The 17608-nt window shown below is 43.7% G+C and overlaps 1 protein-coding gene across 4 annotated transcripts in view; it reads right to left on the reverse strand.

Annotated features, from left to right (window-relative positions):
* Positions 1-14016, reverse strand: part of COQ8B (coenzyme Q8B) — a 37879-nt gene extending 23863 nt beyond the window's left edge. The window contains exons 1-9 of one of the 4 annotated variants that reach the window (XM_073641491.1): positions 13050-14016; positions 9440-9476; positions 7941-8124; positions 7051-7323; positions 4678-4744; positions 4494-4571; positions 1635-1754; positions 1406-1491; positions 1185-1325 (exon numbers count right to left, since the gene is read on the reverse strand). In XM_073641491.1, the coding sequence (XP_073497592.1) occupies positions 1185-1325; positions 1406-1491; positions 1635-1754; positions 4494-4571; positions 4678-4744; positions 7051-7323; positions 7941-8117 (942 nt within the window). In that variant the 5' untranslated portion in view covers positions 8118-8124; positions 9440-9476; positions 13050-14016. Of the gene's footprint in view, positions 1-1184; positions 1326-1405; positions 1492-1634; positions 1755-4493; positions 4572-4677; positions 4745-7050; positions 7324-7940; positions 8125-9439; positions 9477-10461; positions 10784-13049 lie in introns of those variants that run through there. The other 3 variants (XM_073641489.1, XM_073641490.1, XM_073641492.1) reach the window with 3 other exon arrangements.
* Positions 14017-17608: the final 3592 nt, after the last annotated feature.

Raw genomic sequence — 17608 nt, forward strand, 5'->3', positions numbered from 1 at the left:
TACAACAACTGTTAAGAGGAGACTTTGTGCAGCAGGCCTTCATGGTAAAATAGCTGCTAGGAAACCACTGCTAAGGACAGCCAACAAGCAGAAGAGACTTGTTTGGGCTAAAGAACACAAGGAATGGACATTAGACCAGTGGAAATCTGTGCTTTGGTCTGATGAGTCCAAATTTGAGATCTTTGGTTCCAACCACCGTGTCTTTGTGCGACGCAGAAAAGGTGAACGGATGGACTCTACATGCCTGGTTCCCACCGTGAAGCATGGAGGAGGAGGTGTGATGGTGTGGGGGTGCTTTGCTGGTGACACTGTTGGGGATTTATTCAAAATTGAAGGCATACTGAACCAGCATGGCTACCACAGCATCTTGCAGCGGCATGCTATTCCATCCGGTTTGCGTTTAGTTGGACCATCATTTATTTTTCAACAGGACAATGACCCCAAACACACCTCCAGACTGTGTAAGAGCTATTTGACCAAGAAGGAGAGTGATGGGGTGCTACGCCAGATGACCTGGCCTCCACAGTCACCAGACCTGAACCCAATCAAGATGGTTTGGGGTGAGCTGGACCGCAGAGTGAAGGCAAAAGGGCCAACAAGTGCTAAGCATCTCTGGGAACTCCTTCAAGATTGTTGGAAGACCATTTCCGGTGACTACCTCTTGAAGCACATCAAGAGAATGCCAAGAGTGTGCAAAGCAGTCATCAAAGCAAAAGGTGGCTACTTTGAAGAACCTAGAATATAAGACATATTTTCAGTTGTTTCACACTTTTTTGTTAAGTATATAATTCCACATGTGGTAATTCATAGTTTTGATGCCTTCAGTGTGAATGTACAATTTTCATAGTCATGAAAATACAGAAAAATCTTTAAATGAGAAGTGTGTCCAAACTTTTGGTCTGTACTGTACACTTTGAATCTGTCACGTTGCAGTACTGTTCTGGTCAACCAATCACTGACCTCAGCGGTGATGTTTGCATTTACAGCAAGTGAACGCTGCTGACAGTGACTGGTTGCAGAGATGAATAGGACATATTAATTTCTGCTGGAGTGTGGTGGATTAGTGGGGCAAATAATGAATATTTCTTTATCTTCGAGCATTCTCCATTTACAAAATTAAAAAAAATAAGGCTCCTTTCTGTAGTCTAGAATAAGAAATAGGAGACGAAACAACGACAACTCACCTGGATTTTCATGGCTACTTCCCGGCCGTCCAGCAGTCGGGCGAGATGGACCTGACCAATAGAGGCGGCTGCAAAAGGTTTATCTTCAAAGTATGACAACTTCTCCCTCCAGCCGGGGCTCAGCTCCTCCTCCAGGACTTTCTGGGAGGAGGGTAATGTCTGAATTTGTAATTTCACCGGTCCCCCCCACCAGATTGTGGCAGAGACAGAGCGATACTCACCGCCATCTGCCAGGAAGGCATGAAATCTGCGCTCTGTCTCACCCGCTCAAAGATCTTCTGCAGCTGCGGACTGAGGAAGCCATTATCTGCAACAACATAAAACAGCTATAGGAATGCAATACTATAAAAATAAATAATTCAAAGTATAAATATCCTTCCTATATTAAAAATTAAAAGAACTGCAGTCAGAAATATTTGCCAACTTAATTTAATGCATCCGGTTAATCACCTTGAATGCTCAGCATCTGCCCGATCTTCAGGGCAGCGCCTCGGACTTTACACAACGTATCTACGATTCTCTCGGCATTGGCCTCATTCATGAATGAATTCGCTTCCATCACAGTAAGATCTGGGAAAAAAAAAAAAGTATAGAAAAACCAATGTGATGTCTGCCGTCAGGTATAATAAAGTTTTTAAAAAGTTAAATACGGAGTTTAAAACCTCAGCGTCATCTATTTATGGCGGATATTTGCTGTATGGAGCAGGCTCAAGAGCTGAGCCCGCACTGTACAAAGTGTCATACAACCAACAGCTGGGAGTAACCGCTTTCATAGGATATAACCGCAAACACCACGGTTTAACCGTTTAGATGCCGCTGTCCGACATGAAAGTTAGAAGCACGGGGAATTAGCTTGCGAAACAATTGTGGGGAGTCGATGGGACGTCATGGCCCCTAGTGTATGCCCAGCTTTTAACCAGAAGCCAAAAGGCATAGAACTCATAAAACAAAAAAAAAAAAAAAGTTGATAGGGGTTGTGACTAATAAAATTTCTCTCACTAGGTGAGCAGCTTAAAATAAAAAAAAATATCTATCTATCTATCTATCTATCTATATAAAATTATTATTATTTTTTTTTTTTTTATAGTCACCTAAAATATATTTTATTACATATTTTTTAAATAATAATAATTATATTATTAAAAATGGAATAGAAAGACCAGAAAGTCGTATTGACCTGGTACCACTAAAAACGGCATTTCACCTTGCAAAATGTGAGCCCTCATACCAACAGAAAAATAAAGTTTTGGCTCTCAGAATATGGGGACTGAAAGAAAAAAAAAAAAAATCTTATTTTTGAAAATAATAATACTTTTATTTTTATGGTGTAAAGCAAAAATCAGAAATTAAAAATTTTTCATTGCCATAAACGTTGATTTTCCAACAACATTTCTTAGAAAAAAAAAAAATGAAAGTTGGTTAACCCTTTCCATCCCATAGGTCACACGTCGGGTGCACGGAGCAGACTCAGGAGCCTGCTCCATACATACAATGCTGCTCACCATTATTGGCACTCCTTCATTTTTTTCATAGACTGTACAATATCTTCAGAAATAAATAGAAATGTACCAAAGTTATATCCTCAGGATTTTTTAATTAATGGTCCAAAGTAATACAACAATAAAACATTGTCTTTCAGCTTCCATGTTGCAATTTCAAAGAAGAAACAGAATAACCAGCATGTGCAGCAATAAAGGCCCCCCTAATTAATACTTGGTTTCACACCCTTTGGCGTTGCTGACAGCCTCCAAACGTTTCTTGTATCCATCTAGAAGCTTCTTGCACTTCTCAGTTGGAATTTTCTCCCTCGCTTCCTTTGCGGTTTGTTCAAGCTCTTGAATGTTTGCAGGGTTCTTTTTCCCAATGGCAGATTTCAGCTCACCCCAAAAGATTTTCAATGGGATTGAGGTCAGAACTCATTGCTGGCCATTTTAAAACAGTCCATTTTTTCTTTTTCAACCATTCCTGTGTACTTTTGGATGTGTGCTTTGGGCCATTGTCTAGCTGGAGGACCCATGATCTACAACTCAAACCAAAGTTTTCTTACACTGGCTAGGACATTTTGCTCTAAAATCTCTTGATATTTCTCGGTTTTCATGTTTCCTGTCATATGGTCATGGCCTCCAGTACCAGACACAGCAAAACAATCCCACAGCATTATGGATCCTCCACCATGCTTAACTGTTGGTAAGGTGTCCTTTTCCTCATAAGCTTCCATTGCGCCGACTGTAAACAGACTGCTGCTTTGCATTGCCAAAAAAAATCTATTTTTATTTCATCTGTCTACAGAACAATTTCCCAGAAGGATTGTGGTTTGTGAAGGTACTCTTCGGCAAAGATCAGTTGTTCCTTTTTATGTCTTTTCTTCAGCAATGGTTTCTTCCTTGGCCTTCGCCCATAAAGCTCTGCTTGGTGTAGTGTGCAGCGTATGGTACTTGTTGAAACCATGACCTCAGACTGTTCCAGGTTGGCCTTCAGATCTTTGGATGTTTGACGTAGTGTTTTTTTCCACCATTCGCATTAACCTTCGAAGACATCTCTTGTCAATTTTCCTCTTTCCCCTACGTCCAGGGAGGTTCTTGACGGTTCCATGCTTGGCAAACTTAATAACATTGCACACTGTTGAAACTGGGATACCAAGGTCTTTGGAGACGGCCTTATAGCCTTTAGAAGTCTTCTGTATGCTAATAACAGTTCTGATTTCCTCAGAGAGCTCCTTTGTCTTCACCATTGTGGCAAAGGAACAGGGCCTACCATGTGGCTTTTTAAAACACTGGAGTCATCATTCATTGGCTAATTCATGTGACATGGGCACAAACAGGTGAATCTCTTGTGATTTACCACAGGCGAGTAAAAAATGGGTTTCCATACTAAATTAATGTAAAGAGTGCCAATACCAGTGTCACAGCAAGCTTTAGGTTTTTCTATTTTTCCCTCCCATTGTTTTGGTTATAAATTATTGCTTATCATTTGCTCTTTTGTATTTAATACGAGTCTCTATACAGAAAACTGATTCATTTTTTTCAGGAGATATTCCACATTATGTACTTCAACTTCATGGGTGCCAATAACGGTGAGCAGGACTGTAAGCACCGATAGCTGCTGATTAACTAACTAAATGCCGCTGTAAATTTCTGACGTTGGCATTCAAACGGTGCAACTAGATAGCGTAACCATCCTGGTACCGGTCAGCTCTGACAATGGTTTGCTTTGAGGGGGAGACTCATACATTTTAGGATATACTTTGTGAACAAAAGTTTAAAAAAAATAAATAAATAAAACCAATACAGCCGCTCGCCCATCACTCACCTCCTGACTTCTTTTCTCGGCTCAGAGACTGTTTAGCTACTTCTGTCAGTGCACCAATCCCAAGACTGACGGCCAGGCCTGGAGGAGTGGTAGGTTCAGGATGAAATGATTAATCAACATTAATAAAAAAAGTTATAAAAAAAAAAAAAAAAAAAAAAGTTAGTAAAAAAAATATAAAAATTACCCCCAAAATTTGCCATGCGGCTGATTCTAGATGCCGGCACTTTCCTCTCTCGGGCCCTTTCACTGAGCTGTGGATATACAGAAGATATTAATGTACATTGGGCTCATACTTTCTTTGTGCTGCACAATATGGACCTTTGTGGCCAAGATTTTAATGTCGCCCCTAAAATAGAACAGGAACAAATTAATACAGACAGGAAACGGACACAAAACACAGCGGTGCCTCCTCTTACCTTCCCAACAATTTCATAAAGAACCAAAATTCTCCAAAACTGTATACTACATTATAAAGACTCTTCTGCACCAAGTGACCACTCGGCTCACACAAAGCAATCCTGAGATTCTAATACATTTGCATTAAGAAAGTGACTTCTGGTGCACAAAGATGTCGGAGCGTGAGCCAAGTAGGCAGAACTCCAGTCACATGTTACTGGGTCATTTTTACAATGTAAAAAAATAAAAATCCCAAGGACAATGGTGGAATCCCGACCCCCAACATTTTATTCCACTTGGATTTTTTTCCTGTTTTTTTTTTTTTTTTCAGTATCTTTTAGGGTAAAATGAGTGAGGTCATTTTAATCTACAACTCGTCCTGCAAGATACAAGCCCCTCATATGGCTAGGTCGACAGAAAAATATGTTATGCATCTTGGCTGGGGGGGGGGGGGGATTTGCCTGGTCTTTAAGGAGTTAATGGACGTATACAGTACATTAGACTGTTTTTTCGTGAGTGTATAGCACTGCTGTGTTACTGCGGAGTGTCTTGGTCTGAACGTGAGGTTAATAATCATCCTTATAGCTGCCCATAAAATCCTCCATCAGAATCCAGCTGTTCTGTGCAGACGGCGTCGGCGATCTGGCTGCGGATTTTACCCATTACTGACCTCCTCAATGTGAGCGCCATAACCTTCCTTCACTACAGGACACATCTAAGGAGGACGGCGAACTCACCGCTACCACTATGTGCTCCCCATTATATCGGTGGATTCTCCAGCTGTGGAGCATTAAATTCTTTGTGGTTACTGCATTACTGGTCAGGCGATCAGGAGTAACGTAAAGCTGCCTGACGACCCGTACCTCTAGTCACTCCGCATTTCTAGAAGCAGACGCCAATTCACCATCACTTGTGCGTCTGGATTGTAGGTGGAAAGGTTATGTACGTCGTGCACTGAACCAGACCAGACCATTCACAGCACAATCACTTTATTGTCAGCGATAACAATAATGGCTACTGCCTGCAAGGAAGAACTAAAAGTCCCAAAAGGCAGAATCATCCACACAAAACATGGAGATAAGAGGACATCACCAGAGGTCTCTCTGGATACAGATAATGATTGCACACCTCCTGCCCCATTGAGCTTACACTCTAAACTTCTGATGGGTTTTACATTTATGAAATGTTTTCTTTTCTGATACAAAGCGCCAAATCCTCAACATAGACCTAAATGGGACAATGTACATTACCTATTCACCACTAGGGGGAGCTTAAGGAATACACTGAACTTAAAGGGAGTTTTAAGATTTCAGGCATCCCCTGTCCTCAGGTGGTTTGTTTTAAAAATAAACAAAATCTGCTTTATTCACCCTCCCCGGGTCCAGTGCAGAGTCTCTGCCACTGCCCGCAACGCTGCAGCCAATGAATGCGCTTAGCAGCTCTGCACAGGTTAACGCCATGAGCTGCTGAACTCATTGATTGGTTGTCTAAAAGCCAGAAAACCCTTTTAAGTCTGCTCTAGTGGTAGTTGCAGACAGCCATATTTTTTTTACCATTTAAAGGGGTTGTCTGCAGGGAATTGAACGGTTATTTCATCATTTTATTTAAATCCCAGACGACGTCCCTTTAATGTGTTGTCACCAGATTTCACAACACAAATTGTATAAATTGGTATATAGATCGTATTCATGATGAGGCTGGTGTACTAACATTGAAGAAAATCTATGTCAGAATGGTTGTAAAAATGCATTGTGAAAGTGTAAACTGAACCTCTGTCCACCTGACCTGATTGACAGCTCCTCAGTGTCCCTCCTCCCTGCTGTGATTTCGCACTGCTCAGCACAAGCTGCCGCTGTCACTCAGGGTGGATACATTGATGAGATATTTCACTCTGGACTCGAAAAAAAAAAGCTCCTATATTACTACCTTGTGTATATAGCCATTATGAAATGGATTTTCACAGCAAGTACACTAGCCTCATCAGGTCCTAGACCTACTTAACGTTTTAAAGTACAGAAGAAAAAAATAAAGATTAATCAGCACAGAACGTCGGAAATTAAAACCAAGAGGAGAAAAGTTCTTGTATGAGCGAGGCCTTCAGGATGAGTAGGATCAGACACAGAAGCTGACAACTTGATATTTATTATAAGCCATCCCCCACCTTCTGCCGCTTGTTTCTCCCATGATCCTCTGCTCCGCCGTGTTGCTTGGCCTCCCTCGCTCTCTGAATCTCGTCGGCCGTTAGCCCTCTGATGGTGCTGTATGTTCGGACCTGCCCCATGCCAGTTACGCTCGGGCCCTTCTTCTGCCATTCTGGAGGGTTTGCCTGGGAAGATGGCGCCTCCTCAGCTGGGGGTAAATCTGACATCACACTCCAAGAATCGGCATCGAAATCTGAAGATGGCGGTCGTTCCCTAGAATCCGTCTTGTTAACCTAAAAATGACAACGGGGACAATAAATTAAAGATGTTTTCCCCGTTTTGGAAAACACCCATCCCCCGACTACAGTTTTTCTTTATTAAAAATTACAAGTGCCTTACTCACCCTTCACAGGTCCTGATCGCTGCTCCAGGCTACTGTCTGCAGTGCGGATGCCACGCTGACAGCACTGCGACCGGTGCGCTCAACAGCTCATGCAGGCAGAACTGCTGAGATCATCGATTGGCTGCAGTGCTGTCAATATAACGTCAGGGCTGCAGACAAAAACAGATGCTGGGTCCGACAGAGGGGACTCAGCGCCGAACCAGGGGAGGGTGACTAAACCAAATTGTGTAGGAACAGGGGGTTTCTGAAACCAGAAAATCCCTTTAACCGAATGCAAGACTGGCAGAGATGGACGAGTTGGAGGGCGCAAATTTTTTTTTTTAGGTGCATGAATGATTTTGGTCGTGCGCGACATGTCACCGTGCAGCCTTAGCCAGCAGAGGGACAGACAGGAGAGGGCTCCTTAATGGAGTCTGATTTGGACATCCCGCTGTGGACGAGCAGCTCTCACGCTGGTAGATGTGGTTCATATAAAAACGACAGTATATGGCGACACTATTCACTTACTTGCATGTTTGTGAACGCTGCGCTCACACAACGCTCAGCTGTGGACTGCAAAGAGCGAAGGCCGCTCCCTAATGTAGAGGTAGTGGCTGCCATACGCAGCTCTTCACAGCCCATCTTCACCACCGCCTGCGCCACGCGAGACCCTCCCTGCAACACCAACACCACCTCGCTCCACATCCTAGCTCTGCAATGCAAAGATAAAACAGAGGTCAGGGCAAAGTCACAATATTCCCCGAATTACACAATATGGAATCACGTGCAGGTATTTTACAAGAAGCTGCGAATGTCAAAGTGCCATAAATGTCCAAAAAAGGGACACGTAATATAGCATAAACGCCATGTGCGCACATTATAGGGCCAAGTTATAGGGTAATATCCCTTTAAATTGTACCTCCAGCTTTTACAAAGTCCTGCAGCCCCATCATCCTTGGAGTTGGTGGGGCCGCAGGGGCTCACATAGCCTGGCAATATGCCATTAGTTGACAAAAATGGCAATAACCCTTTACAGAGCACTAATGGCAATAAAATAAAGGTTGACTTAAAGGGATTGTCCAGGAATATAAAAACCTTCTTTTAAAAACAGCGCCACCCCTGACTATGGGTTGTGTCTGTTATTGCAGATGAGTCCCATTGCAGTGAATACAGAGCTGCAAGGATTCAGTACCACCCACACATTTAGAAGAGATAGCAGCCATGTTTTTCTAATCCTTGACAACACCTTTAAATCCAACAAATGCTTGACATTTGTATAATGGTGGATGTGTGGATCTTCTACATCAGTTGAGGTTTTGTGTCCTCTCTTCACCCCTCCAGGAGTCATAACCAGTGACTCTCCCGTCTTGTAGTTAAAAGGGGGTTGTTCAGAATTAGAAGAAACATGGCTGCTTTCTTTAAGAAACAGCGCCACCCCTGACCAATGGTTGAGTGTGGTATTGCAGCTCAGCTGCATTCACTTCAATGGGGCTGGGTTGTAATTCCAGAGACAACCATTGGTCAGCGGTGACAATGTTTCTAAAAGAAAGCAGCCATGTTTTTTTCTACTTTCTCCAATGCCTCCGTCAGCACAGCAGTCTCTTCCACAACTTTCTTAGTAGCTGACGCCCACCCGCTGCTCCTTCTCTCCACTAAAGGAGATGGGTACAGGGACAGAACCTCCAACAACAAAGCTCGTCAGATTCGCCAGGATCTGGTGACACATCTGATATTTCTGAACAAATCGATCTGCAGGACCCTGGACAGTCTTCAGTGGTCCCTGGATGGGGTCCCTACAAACCGTCTCATACCTGCCGGATCCCCGGCTCTTCTGGTGATTAGCCGGCCTGGCACAACATCATCCTAGCAGTGTGATACACACGACATTATGGCAACCCGGCTAATCAAAAGAGGAGCCGGATCCGCTGGCAGGTAGGGGGTGGTCCGCAGGGCTTCTGTCCAGGGGGCCACGGGATACTGACCAAGGTCCGGCATAGGTCTGCACCTTGAGTACACACATTCCTCACCTTTATTTCTTTCCAACTTCTTCTATTCAGGGTGACTCTGGTTTAAGAAGAAAAAAATAATAAAATTATTTCATGGGTTCAAACACATTTTGTAGTCTGATCTCTACGGCCATCTGACGGCGCCCTTACAGTGCATTCAGACGTCTGTACACATCGGTCTGCAATGCAAGGACTGGTCGCGGCTCCCCCAACCCAAACCAGGCAGCCTCATAGAAATATATAAAGCGGTTAAGCTCGGGTCGGGAGACTAGTTGCCTGTCTAATCTAGGGCCAACTTGCACGCCCTTAGACATAGCAGCAAGCAAAGGAAGGGTTATATACAGATCTCCACAATGTGGTAAAACGAGAAAGCATCTACAGCCTCAGGGAGGGCAGAGTGTTGTACAAAAGGAGGAAAGGGCATGAAGAGTAAATAGGTGCAGGATAGAAGCTGTGCTGATATATGAGCTAATGAAGGGAGCAGAAGCCTGGATACACACAGAGCTCACATCCAGCCTGTATTACTGGGAGGGGGAATTCCTACAAGAAGAAAATTGGAGTAGGTTGCAAATTGCATATGAGGTCTGAAAATTACAATTAGTTGTTACATTTGGTTAATAAAATACTACCGGATGTAAGAAAATCATTTATCCCCATGTCGAAAGCGTCCACAGCCTCTAAAATGAATATGCGCACACAACGCCCCTCTGTGGCCACAGGAGCTAAGGACGGGTCGTGCTAAGTTTGTGCCGTTTTGGCTACTAGGAAGTACGGGACTTATACGGTTCATTTTAAAGGCGCCGCCCCATGTAAACACCCCGGTCCCCCCGTCATCCATCGTCAGGGGTCCGGCTGCAGGAATCCTCAGCAGCTTTAATCAGGATGGAAGCACAATTGTAGCAAAGTCCCAGCAACATTCAGTCTGTGAGCATTTCTACTACTGTTCCCATTCACTGACAGCAATCAGTGATCTTATACTGTGTGAAAGCTGCAGCATTACACAACGGGTGTTACATCATAAATACGGGGAGCTGACTCCTCACCAGAGTCCAGAGCCGCCGCCACCTCACCATAGTACGGAGCACAGCCGCATTGGATAGACATTTGCTGGCTAAACATAGGGAACTCACCTCTATCCTTCATACACTCACTGAGAATCATTTGCCGCCATTTTTGATAAGGGCAAGAGTCGCGCTAACCAAACCCCCGCTACACCGGAGATGGCTAGAATCACCGGGGAGTATTGTATACCGTGAGGCGCGCTGCACTAGAGTGCCGGCAGTGAGGCGGGACCGCAGGAATTACAGCGCAGGGCACTTTCCTCTAACAACCAATCAGCGCCGTAAGTTACAACGGTCCAATCACAGCGCTGGAGTCATCTCAACATGCCTCGGTGAGAAATGAGAAAATAGATGTGATTGGCTGTGTTTAGTTTGAAGGTTATGAGCCAGCGGGACTCGAGCGCAGAAGGGGTCACGTGACGCAGACTCGCGATGATCTGGAGTCTCGCGGAGCCTACTTAAAGGGGAACCTCAGTAAACGTAGTCACATTTTAAACAGAAGACTGGCCAATACAATTTTTTTAAAGCTTTTTAGGCCTAAAACACATGCATAAATAATTCCTACAGAAAATAAAGTGTGTGTGTGTCCATTTCCGTTCCCTAATACTAGCCCTGTGTAGAAATCTACAAGTGCGTCTCACTAAATTAGAATATCATCAAAAAGTTAATTTCTTTCAGTTCTTCAATACAAAAAGTGAAACTCCTATATTATATAGAGTCATTACAGACAGAGGGATCTATTTCAAGTGTTTATTTCTGTTAATGTTGATGATTATGGCTTACAGCCAATGAAAACACAAAAGTCATGAACATCTGGACGCTGCGGGTTTGATGCGGTATAAACACGCAGCGTCAAACCTGCAGCAGCTCCTGACCGTGGCCACGTACCCAAACTCACCCGCAGCATGTCAGTTTCTGTAGCAGACAGGCTAGTCTCCGCACTTGCCCTTATAGGCTATGTGCCCACGTTGCGGACCTGAAGCATATTTTTTTACGCTTCTCCCTGGCGGGAAAATCGCATGCGGATATTACATGCGGTTTTCCCGCCAGGTAGAAGCGTTTGTGAGGCGTCTTTGCATGCATTTCCGCATGCGGGTTATCAAGCACTTCTCCAAGCATCACTTGGAAAAGTGCTTGACAACTTGTTCAGAATGGTAAAAAATAAAAAAATAAACTTTATACTCACCTTCCGATGCATTCTCTGCCCCGTCCGGAGTCTTGAGCGGCTCACGCTGTTGTGTGCAGGACCTGCGGTGACGTCATTGAGTCATGTGGTGGGTCACATGACTCAATGACGTGGCAGGTCCTTCAGACAACAGCGCGACGGAGGGAAAACATCAGAAGATAAGTATAAACTTTATTTTATTCTTTTTTTACAGGTTCTTTGGTACCCAGGTCTGGAGGAGAGTCTCCTCTCCTCCAGACTTGGGTACCATCCGCACATTGATACCGCAGCGCTTCCGCAAAATTAATGAACATGCTGCGGATTTTTGACTGCAGCATATACGCTGCGGAAAAATCCGCAGCATGGGCATTGACATTGCGGAATGCCATTGGGGACCATGGGGTGCGGATCTACATGCGTTTTTCAAGCGTTTACGCTGCGGAAATTCCGCAGCATATACGCTTGCAAAACGCTACGTGGGCACACAGCCATACTGTCTTTTCAGGAAGAGTTTTCAGCAGGCTCCTTATCATCACTGACAGGAAGGATTACTATGACGGGTAACACCTCTATACAAAGCAGATAACACAGTATCCACCAGTCATAATAGGCAATGTCACAGCTGACTAGCTCCTCCTTCAATCACAATGACCTTTGCACACGCTCATTTGATGCTTCAGTACAAAAGATAGTATTTGTCTGTCTATTGCTACTAATGTGCATGTTTATTTCCTGAAACTACAAGATTTATAACTCTAAAAAAGTCCCTGCGGTCGGTGTGAAAATGTCCAGACTTCTAATTTTTTATTTTTAATGCAGACTATGGTATGGAAAAACAAAACATTGCCAAATTTAAAAAAAAAATACATTTAGCTAAAAAAAAAGCAATCACAGCTCCATACACCATGTTGGGACTGTTCCTGAGTTCATATCTATTAAAATTAAAGGGAATTTTTCATCAAGGTTTTTGTGATCTGAGAGCAGCATGAGGTAGGGACAGAGACCATGATTCCAGCGATATGTCACTTACTGGGCTGCTTGTTGCCGTTTTGAAAGAATTCCTGTTTTTTCTGCTGTAGATGTAGCAGTGCTCATAATGTTGAGCTCTGTTTAACCCCGCCCACACCCCTGATTGGCAGCTGTCTGTGTAAACCGTACATTGTTAGCAAGCTAAGAATTAGTGGTGGGGGAGGGATTACACTGATTAGCTGGACTGGTTTTCATAAGACAACTAGTCCTGCAGTGATAATCTCCTGCTGATAAAACACTGATTGTATTGAAACTATGTAAGGTGTGCTGGGTGATAGTCATGAGCGAGGGGCTGTTGTTCTCCCACACCCTGGTACCCAATAAATAAACGGTGTTCCGGCTCCCATGTGCTGTGTGTGTACTGCATAACACTCACGTTTTGTCCACAGGCCTCCACTGTCTCCACAATCCCGGATCCAGGAACAGCCGCACATTCAATAGGGGACATCCCTTCAAATAGATTAACTTTACTGAGAAGTCCAAGTTCAATTGTTGTTACAGCACAGTATGTTGTCACATTTACTGTTTCTCCAGCCTGAGTTATCCCTTTCCTCACTGGCATCTCCGGCCCCTTGGATATTCTGTCCAGTTTTGCAGCTTCCATGAGTCCTGTCCCAACTTCCTTATGTTATTCACCGTCCGGCTTCCTCTCATAGGAAGATAACAAGGCACGCTTCTCAGTACACCTGTTGGGCCCCAGGCCCCTGACGCTCCAGGAAGGTCCGCTGAAATTTGTGGCGAACGCTCTCATGCTGCCAAACAGTCTGTACTGTTTTATGCTCTCTGGCCTTGAACTACTGCTATCACTTCTATCTATTCTCTCTCTCTAATCAGGAAGTGCTCCCCTTTTTATCTAACCCTTTCCCCTCCCATGTTGGGGCTGTTCCCGAACATTTAACTGTTCCTAATCTGTACAATTTACTTCCTTTATCTAATGTGCCCACAACTGCACCTTTCCCATTCCTAACCTATACTTAACCCTAGACTTTCCCTATATGTTACACATAAAGAACATTATACGTTCATCACATTACAGTACATTTACTAAGTCACAAACGTTATCTTCAGAGGGAGAGGTGTATGACCGTCCCTGTCACCCCTTACAAACTATATCAAGCTTCTGACCCTGGAATCAGGGTCTCTGTCTCTACATTATGCTGATATCAGATTACTATCAATAACCTGCTGACAGATTCTCTTTAAGTCCTTCCAAAAGTCCTACGTGGGGCACCGTGACCATTCCCCATCAATAATGACCATATCAGCACTTCTTTCATTGCCAGTGACCTCTTTGCACCGACCGCGCCACCTTTATCTGCTGCCAGGAAGTGAACAGTTATCGGTGGCGGAATATGATCATTTATCTACCGACTGCGACTGTCGGGCAAACTCCATCTATGTCAGATAAGTAACATTACGACACATGTAATGATGACGGTTTTATATGGTTCTCATGCTCCTCTTAGAATTGGCTAACACTTCCCTTGTGTCACCAATATTGTGAGCAAGAGGAAGTGCGAGCTGCAGCTTATCCGACTGTGTCAAATGCCATTAAATGCCTCGCCACGAGCCGAGGATTTGACGGAAGATGGTTTTGTACATGATCAGGTACGTACGGCTCAGACGCCTTCATTCCCTCCACACAGGGAATATGAATCATGGCGATCTCAGAGGTACGGGCGATTATATTCTACCTAGTACGGACAATTGTGAAGTGACAGCTCGGGGACATGGAACTTCCTGCATTTGTGGACGAGAAGACCTAAAAGGGAAATGAAGACCTAGATACAAATATCAGGTGAGTAATTAATTAGGGCGGAGGTAATTCTGTGCAAAAATTACAAAACATTCAGATTTTTTTTGGGCTATAAACATCATAGTTTACAGTGTTTAAAACCAACCTTAAAGTACGAACCTTCCTACTGGGCTTTCCATTGGTAACATCTTGTATCGCTGGCGGACAGTGGCGTAGCTAGAGTTCGATGGGCCCCTCTGCAATATTTGAACCTGGGCCCCCATTGCTTCTTCGTCAGATGTATGGGCCCTTGCAGTGTTCTAGATACGCTGAAGACAAATGTGTATTCCATTCTGGTATAATGTCACCCATTCTGGAATAATGTCTACATCCTAGTATAATGCCCACATGTAATGATGTCCCCATTCTGGTTTAATGTCCTACATTTTGGTATAATGTCCCCCCATGCTGGATAATGTCCCTCATTTTGGTTTAATGCCCCCAATCCTGATATAATGTCCCCAATTCTGGAATACTGTCCCCAATCCTGGAATACTGTCCCCAATCCTGATATAATGTCCCCATCCTGGTATATTGTCCCCAATCCTGGTATAATGTCCCCCATGCTGGTATAATTTCCCCAATCCCGGTATAATGTCCTCCATGATGATATAATTTCCCAAATTTTGGTATAATGTCCCCCATCCTGGTATAATGTCCCCCATGATAGTGTAATTTCCCCAATCCTGGTATAATGTCCCCCATGATGGAATAATTTCCCCAATTTTGGTATTTTGTCCCCCATTCTGGGGGATAATTGATTCTACTCAGCCACTGGCGGACACAGACAGAAAAGGGCCCCTGTGCAAGAACAATATATGGGTCCTTTGCCCAAGAGCTCCTAAAAATGGAAAATTGCACCTGCTTTGGAGGTAGTAGTGGTCCCCTTACGCCTTGGGCCCCTGTGCGGCTGCACAGGTTGCACCAATGATCTGTCCGCCCCTGTACTCAGCTTCCTCCTCTTTCACGTTGTGCAGCGTCCTCTTCTGTGCCGAGGCAGACAGCTCATGACATCACTGCCATGTGCCACGCGTCACTGGCAAGCCGGCGTTAGCTGTTGGCCTCCGATTGACCGGCGGTGTGTATTGCAGTACAGAAATACAGCGAGTCTCTGTGCCGTAATACCGTTTACCTGAATGTGCGTCCAAGGATGCACATGCAAGTGAAATTGGCGTCGGTGGGTGCCCCTCCCGCTCGGGCCCGGTCGCGGTTGCACACTCTGCTACCTCAATCGTTACTCCTCTGTTGCAGATACAGACAGAAGAGGACTCCTAGGGAAGAATAATATATGGGCCCTTTCCAGTCCAATATCTCATCATAATGCACAATTCCACCTGCATTGGAGGTGGTAGTGGCCCCCTTACCTCTTGGGCTCCTGTGCAGCTGCACAGTTTGCGACAATAATATGTCTGCCACTGTCTGATACTACATTCACGTCTGTACTGACAAGGAAGGGCACTAGAGAAGAAGCTAAAGTGCTATAAATACAGAGCAAAGGAGGTTTTCCCATGAGGATCACCGTGGTCCAACATGCCTTAGGGGAATTAGGTTTTAGCAGAGAGTCACTGGCTAAGACCTAATTCAGACTTCTTCCATAAAGAGTAATTTTTCATATGCTTAAATTTTTTAAAAAAAAATTGCAAAACGTATTTTAATTCAGTACAATGTTAAAAACGGGCATAACACGGATTTCACACAGATGTTGTCCGCGTTCTCTGTGATTTTCATGGACCCATAAGATCATCTGGGTGATTTTTAATTCATGAAATCGGTTCAAAGACACACACGGCTTATTTTTTTGGGGACCAGGCAATATAAGGGGAAAAAAAAACACAGACATGTGAACAGTCCCATAATATAATAAGGACACGTTCTAACCATGAAAAAATGAAAAACATGGACTTCTCAATGAGGCCGCCAAATTATACTTCAGATCCTACAAATTAGCATTTCCTAAAATATTACAGCACTTGGGATTCCTTTTATGTTCTTTACATTTACATAGCAGAATCCGAGTATGTGCTAGTAGCGTCGGTATAAGATTTTGTCAAAAAAAGGTAATTATTGACAATAGTGAAATCTAAAACGTGTCGGGCTATCATACACGCGTTTTGAGGTTTGTTTCGTCTAAAGCCCAAATATAGCCAATATGTGAGACCACAGTTTACTCTACAGCTGGCTCAGCCCTGGAAATTATAACTTAATTATAATTGTGACAGAACTGCCAAACTCTTACAATACGTAGGAAGTAAACAGAACTCCGAACAGCAGATTTGATTGTCAGACGTACAAGACACTGAACACAATTATGTGGGTATTGTTTAGCCCAGGGGAAATAGAAATCTTCCAAGTGGCAGGATATCACATTGTACGTGATTGCATCATTGTGGGATACATGGCAGTGCACTTATTCACTGAACCTGGTCACAAAAAGACTCTCAAAGTGGACTTGTTACTTGCCATAAATGTATAATTTTCTTACCTGGTGTAAATGCTGCTGTTCTCCTGAATCCGGCGCTGTTTTTCTTTTGTTCCTATGCCTCTCCATTCCTGAGATAGAGCCCTCTGTTCCGTGTATATAAATGTAGTCTTTTTTATCCAAGAGGGAGTGGTCCTAACAAAGACCACGCCCACTTAACTAACAAGACTAGATTTATGTACAGGGGGCCATATCTCTGGAACAGAGAGGCGCAGGAACAAAAGAAAAACAACGCCTTACTCAGGAGAACAGCGGCATTTTCACTAGATAAACAAAATTGCATATTCATGGCAAATGACTTGTCCGCTTTAAAGTGAATGTCACCTTTTTTGTTTGTTTGATGGCTCTCCTGGCAATAAGTTGATGCTGAAGGTTATTCTGTTGCTGGGACCCCACTGATCTGCTAGAAAGACCTGGAAAATAATTTTCAACTGTCCTACAGCACCACCACAGGAAATATTAGACATTACACTGTTCTAAATTAAATCAATGAAGTGTTAGTGTATAACATGGACAAGCCGAGTCTTCTGGAGCAAGAGACAATCTTTGCTGCTTCTGTCTTCTTTGGCTTTTTTTTTATATAAAGATACTGAATAAGTGATCTCCCTTTTATAACACATTTATTCTTATAATGGATTTTAGGAAAAGCTTAAAGGGGTAT

The sequence above is a fragment of the Phyllobates terribilis genome, unplaced genomic scaffold, assembly GCF_046119375.1.
Source record: "Phyllobates terribilis strain yellow unplaced genomic scaffold, ASM4611937v1 Scaffold_7__3_contigs__length_470593459, whole genome shotgun sequence".
In the NCBI taxonomy this organism is placed as follows: domain Eukaryota; kingdom Metazoa; phylum Chordata; class Amphibia; order Anura; family Dendrobatidae; genus Phyllobates; species Phyllobates terribilis.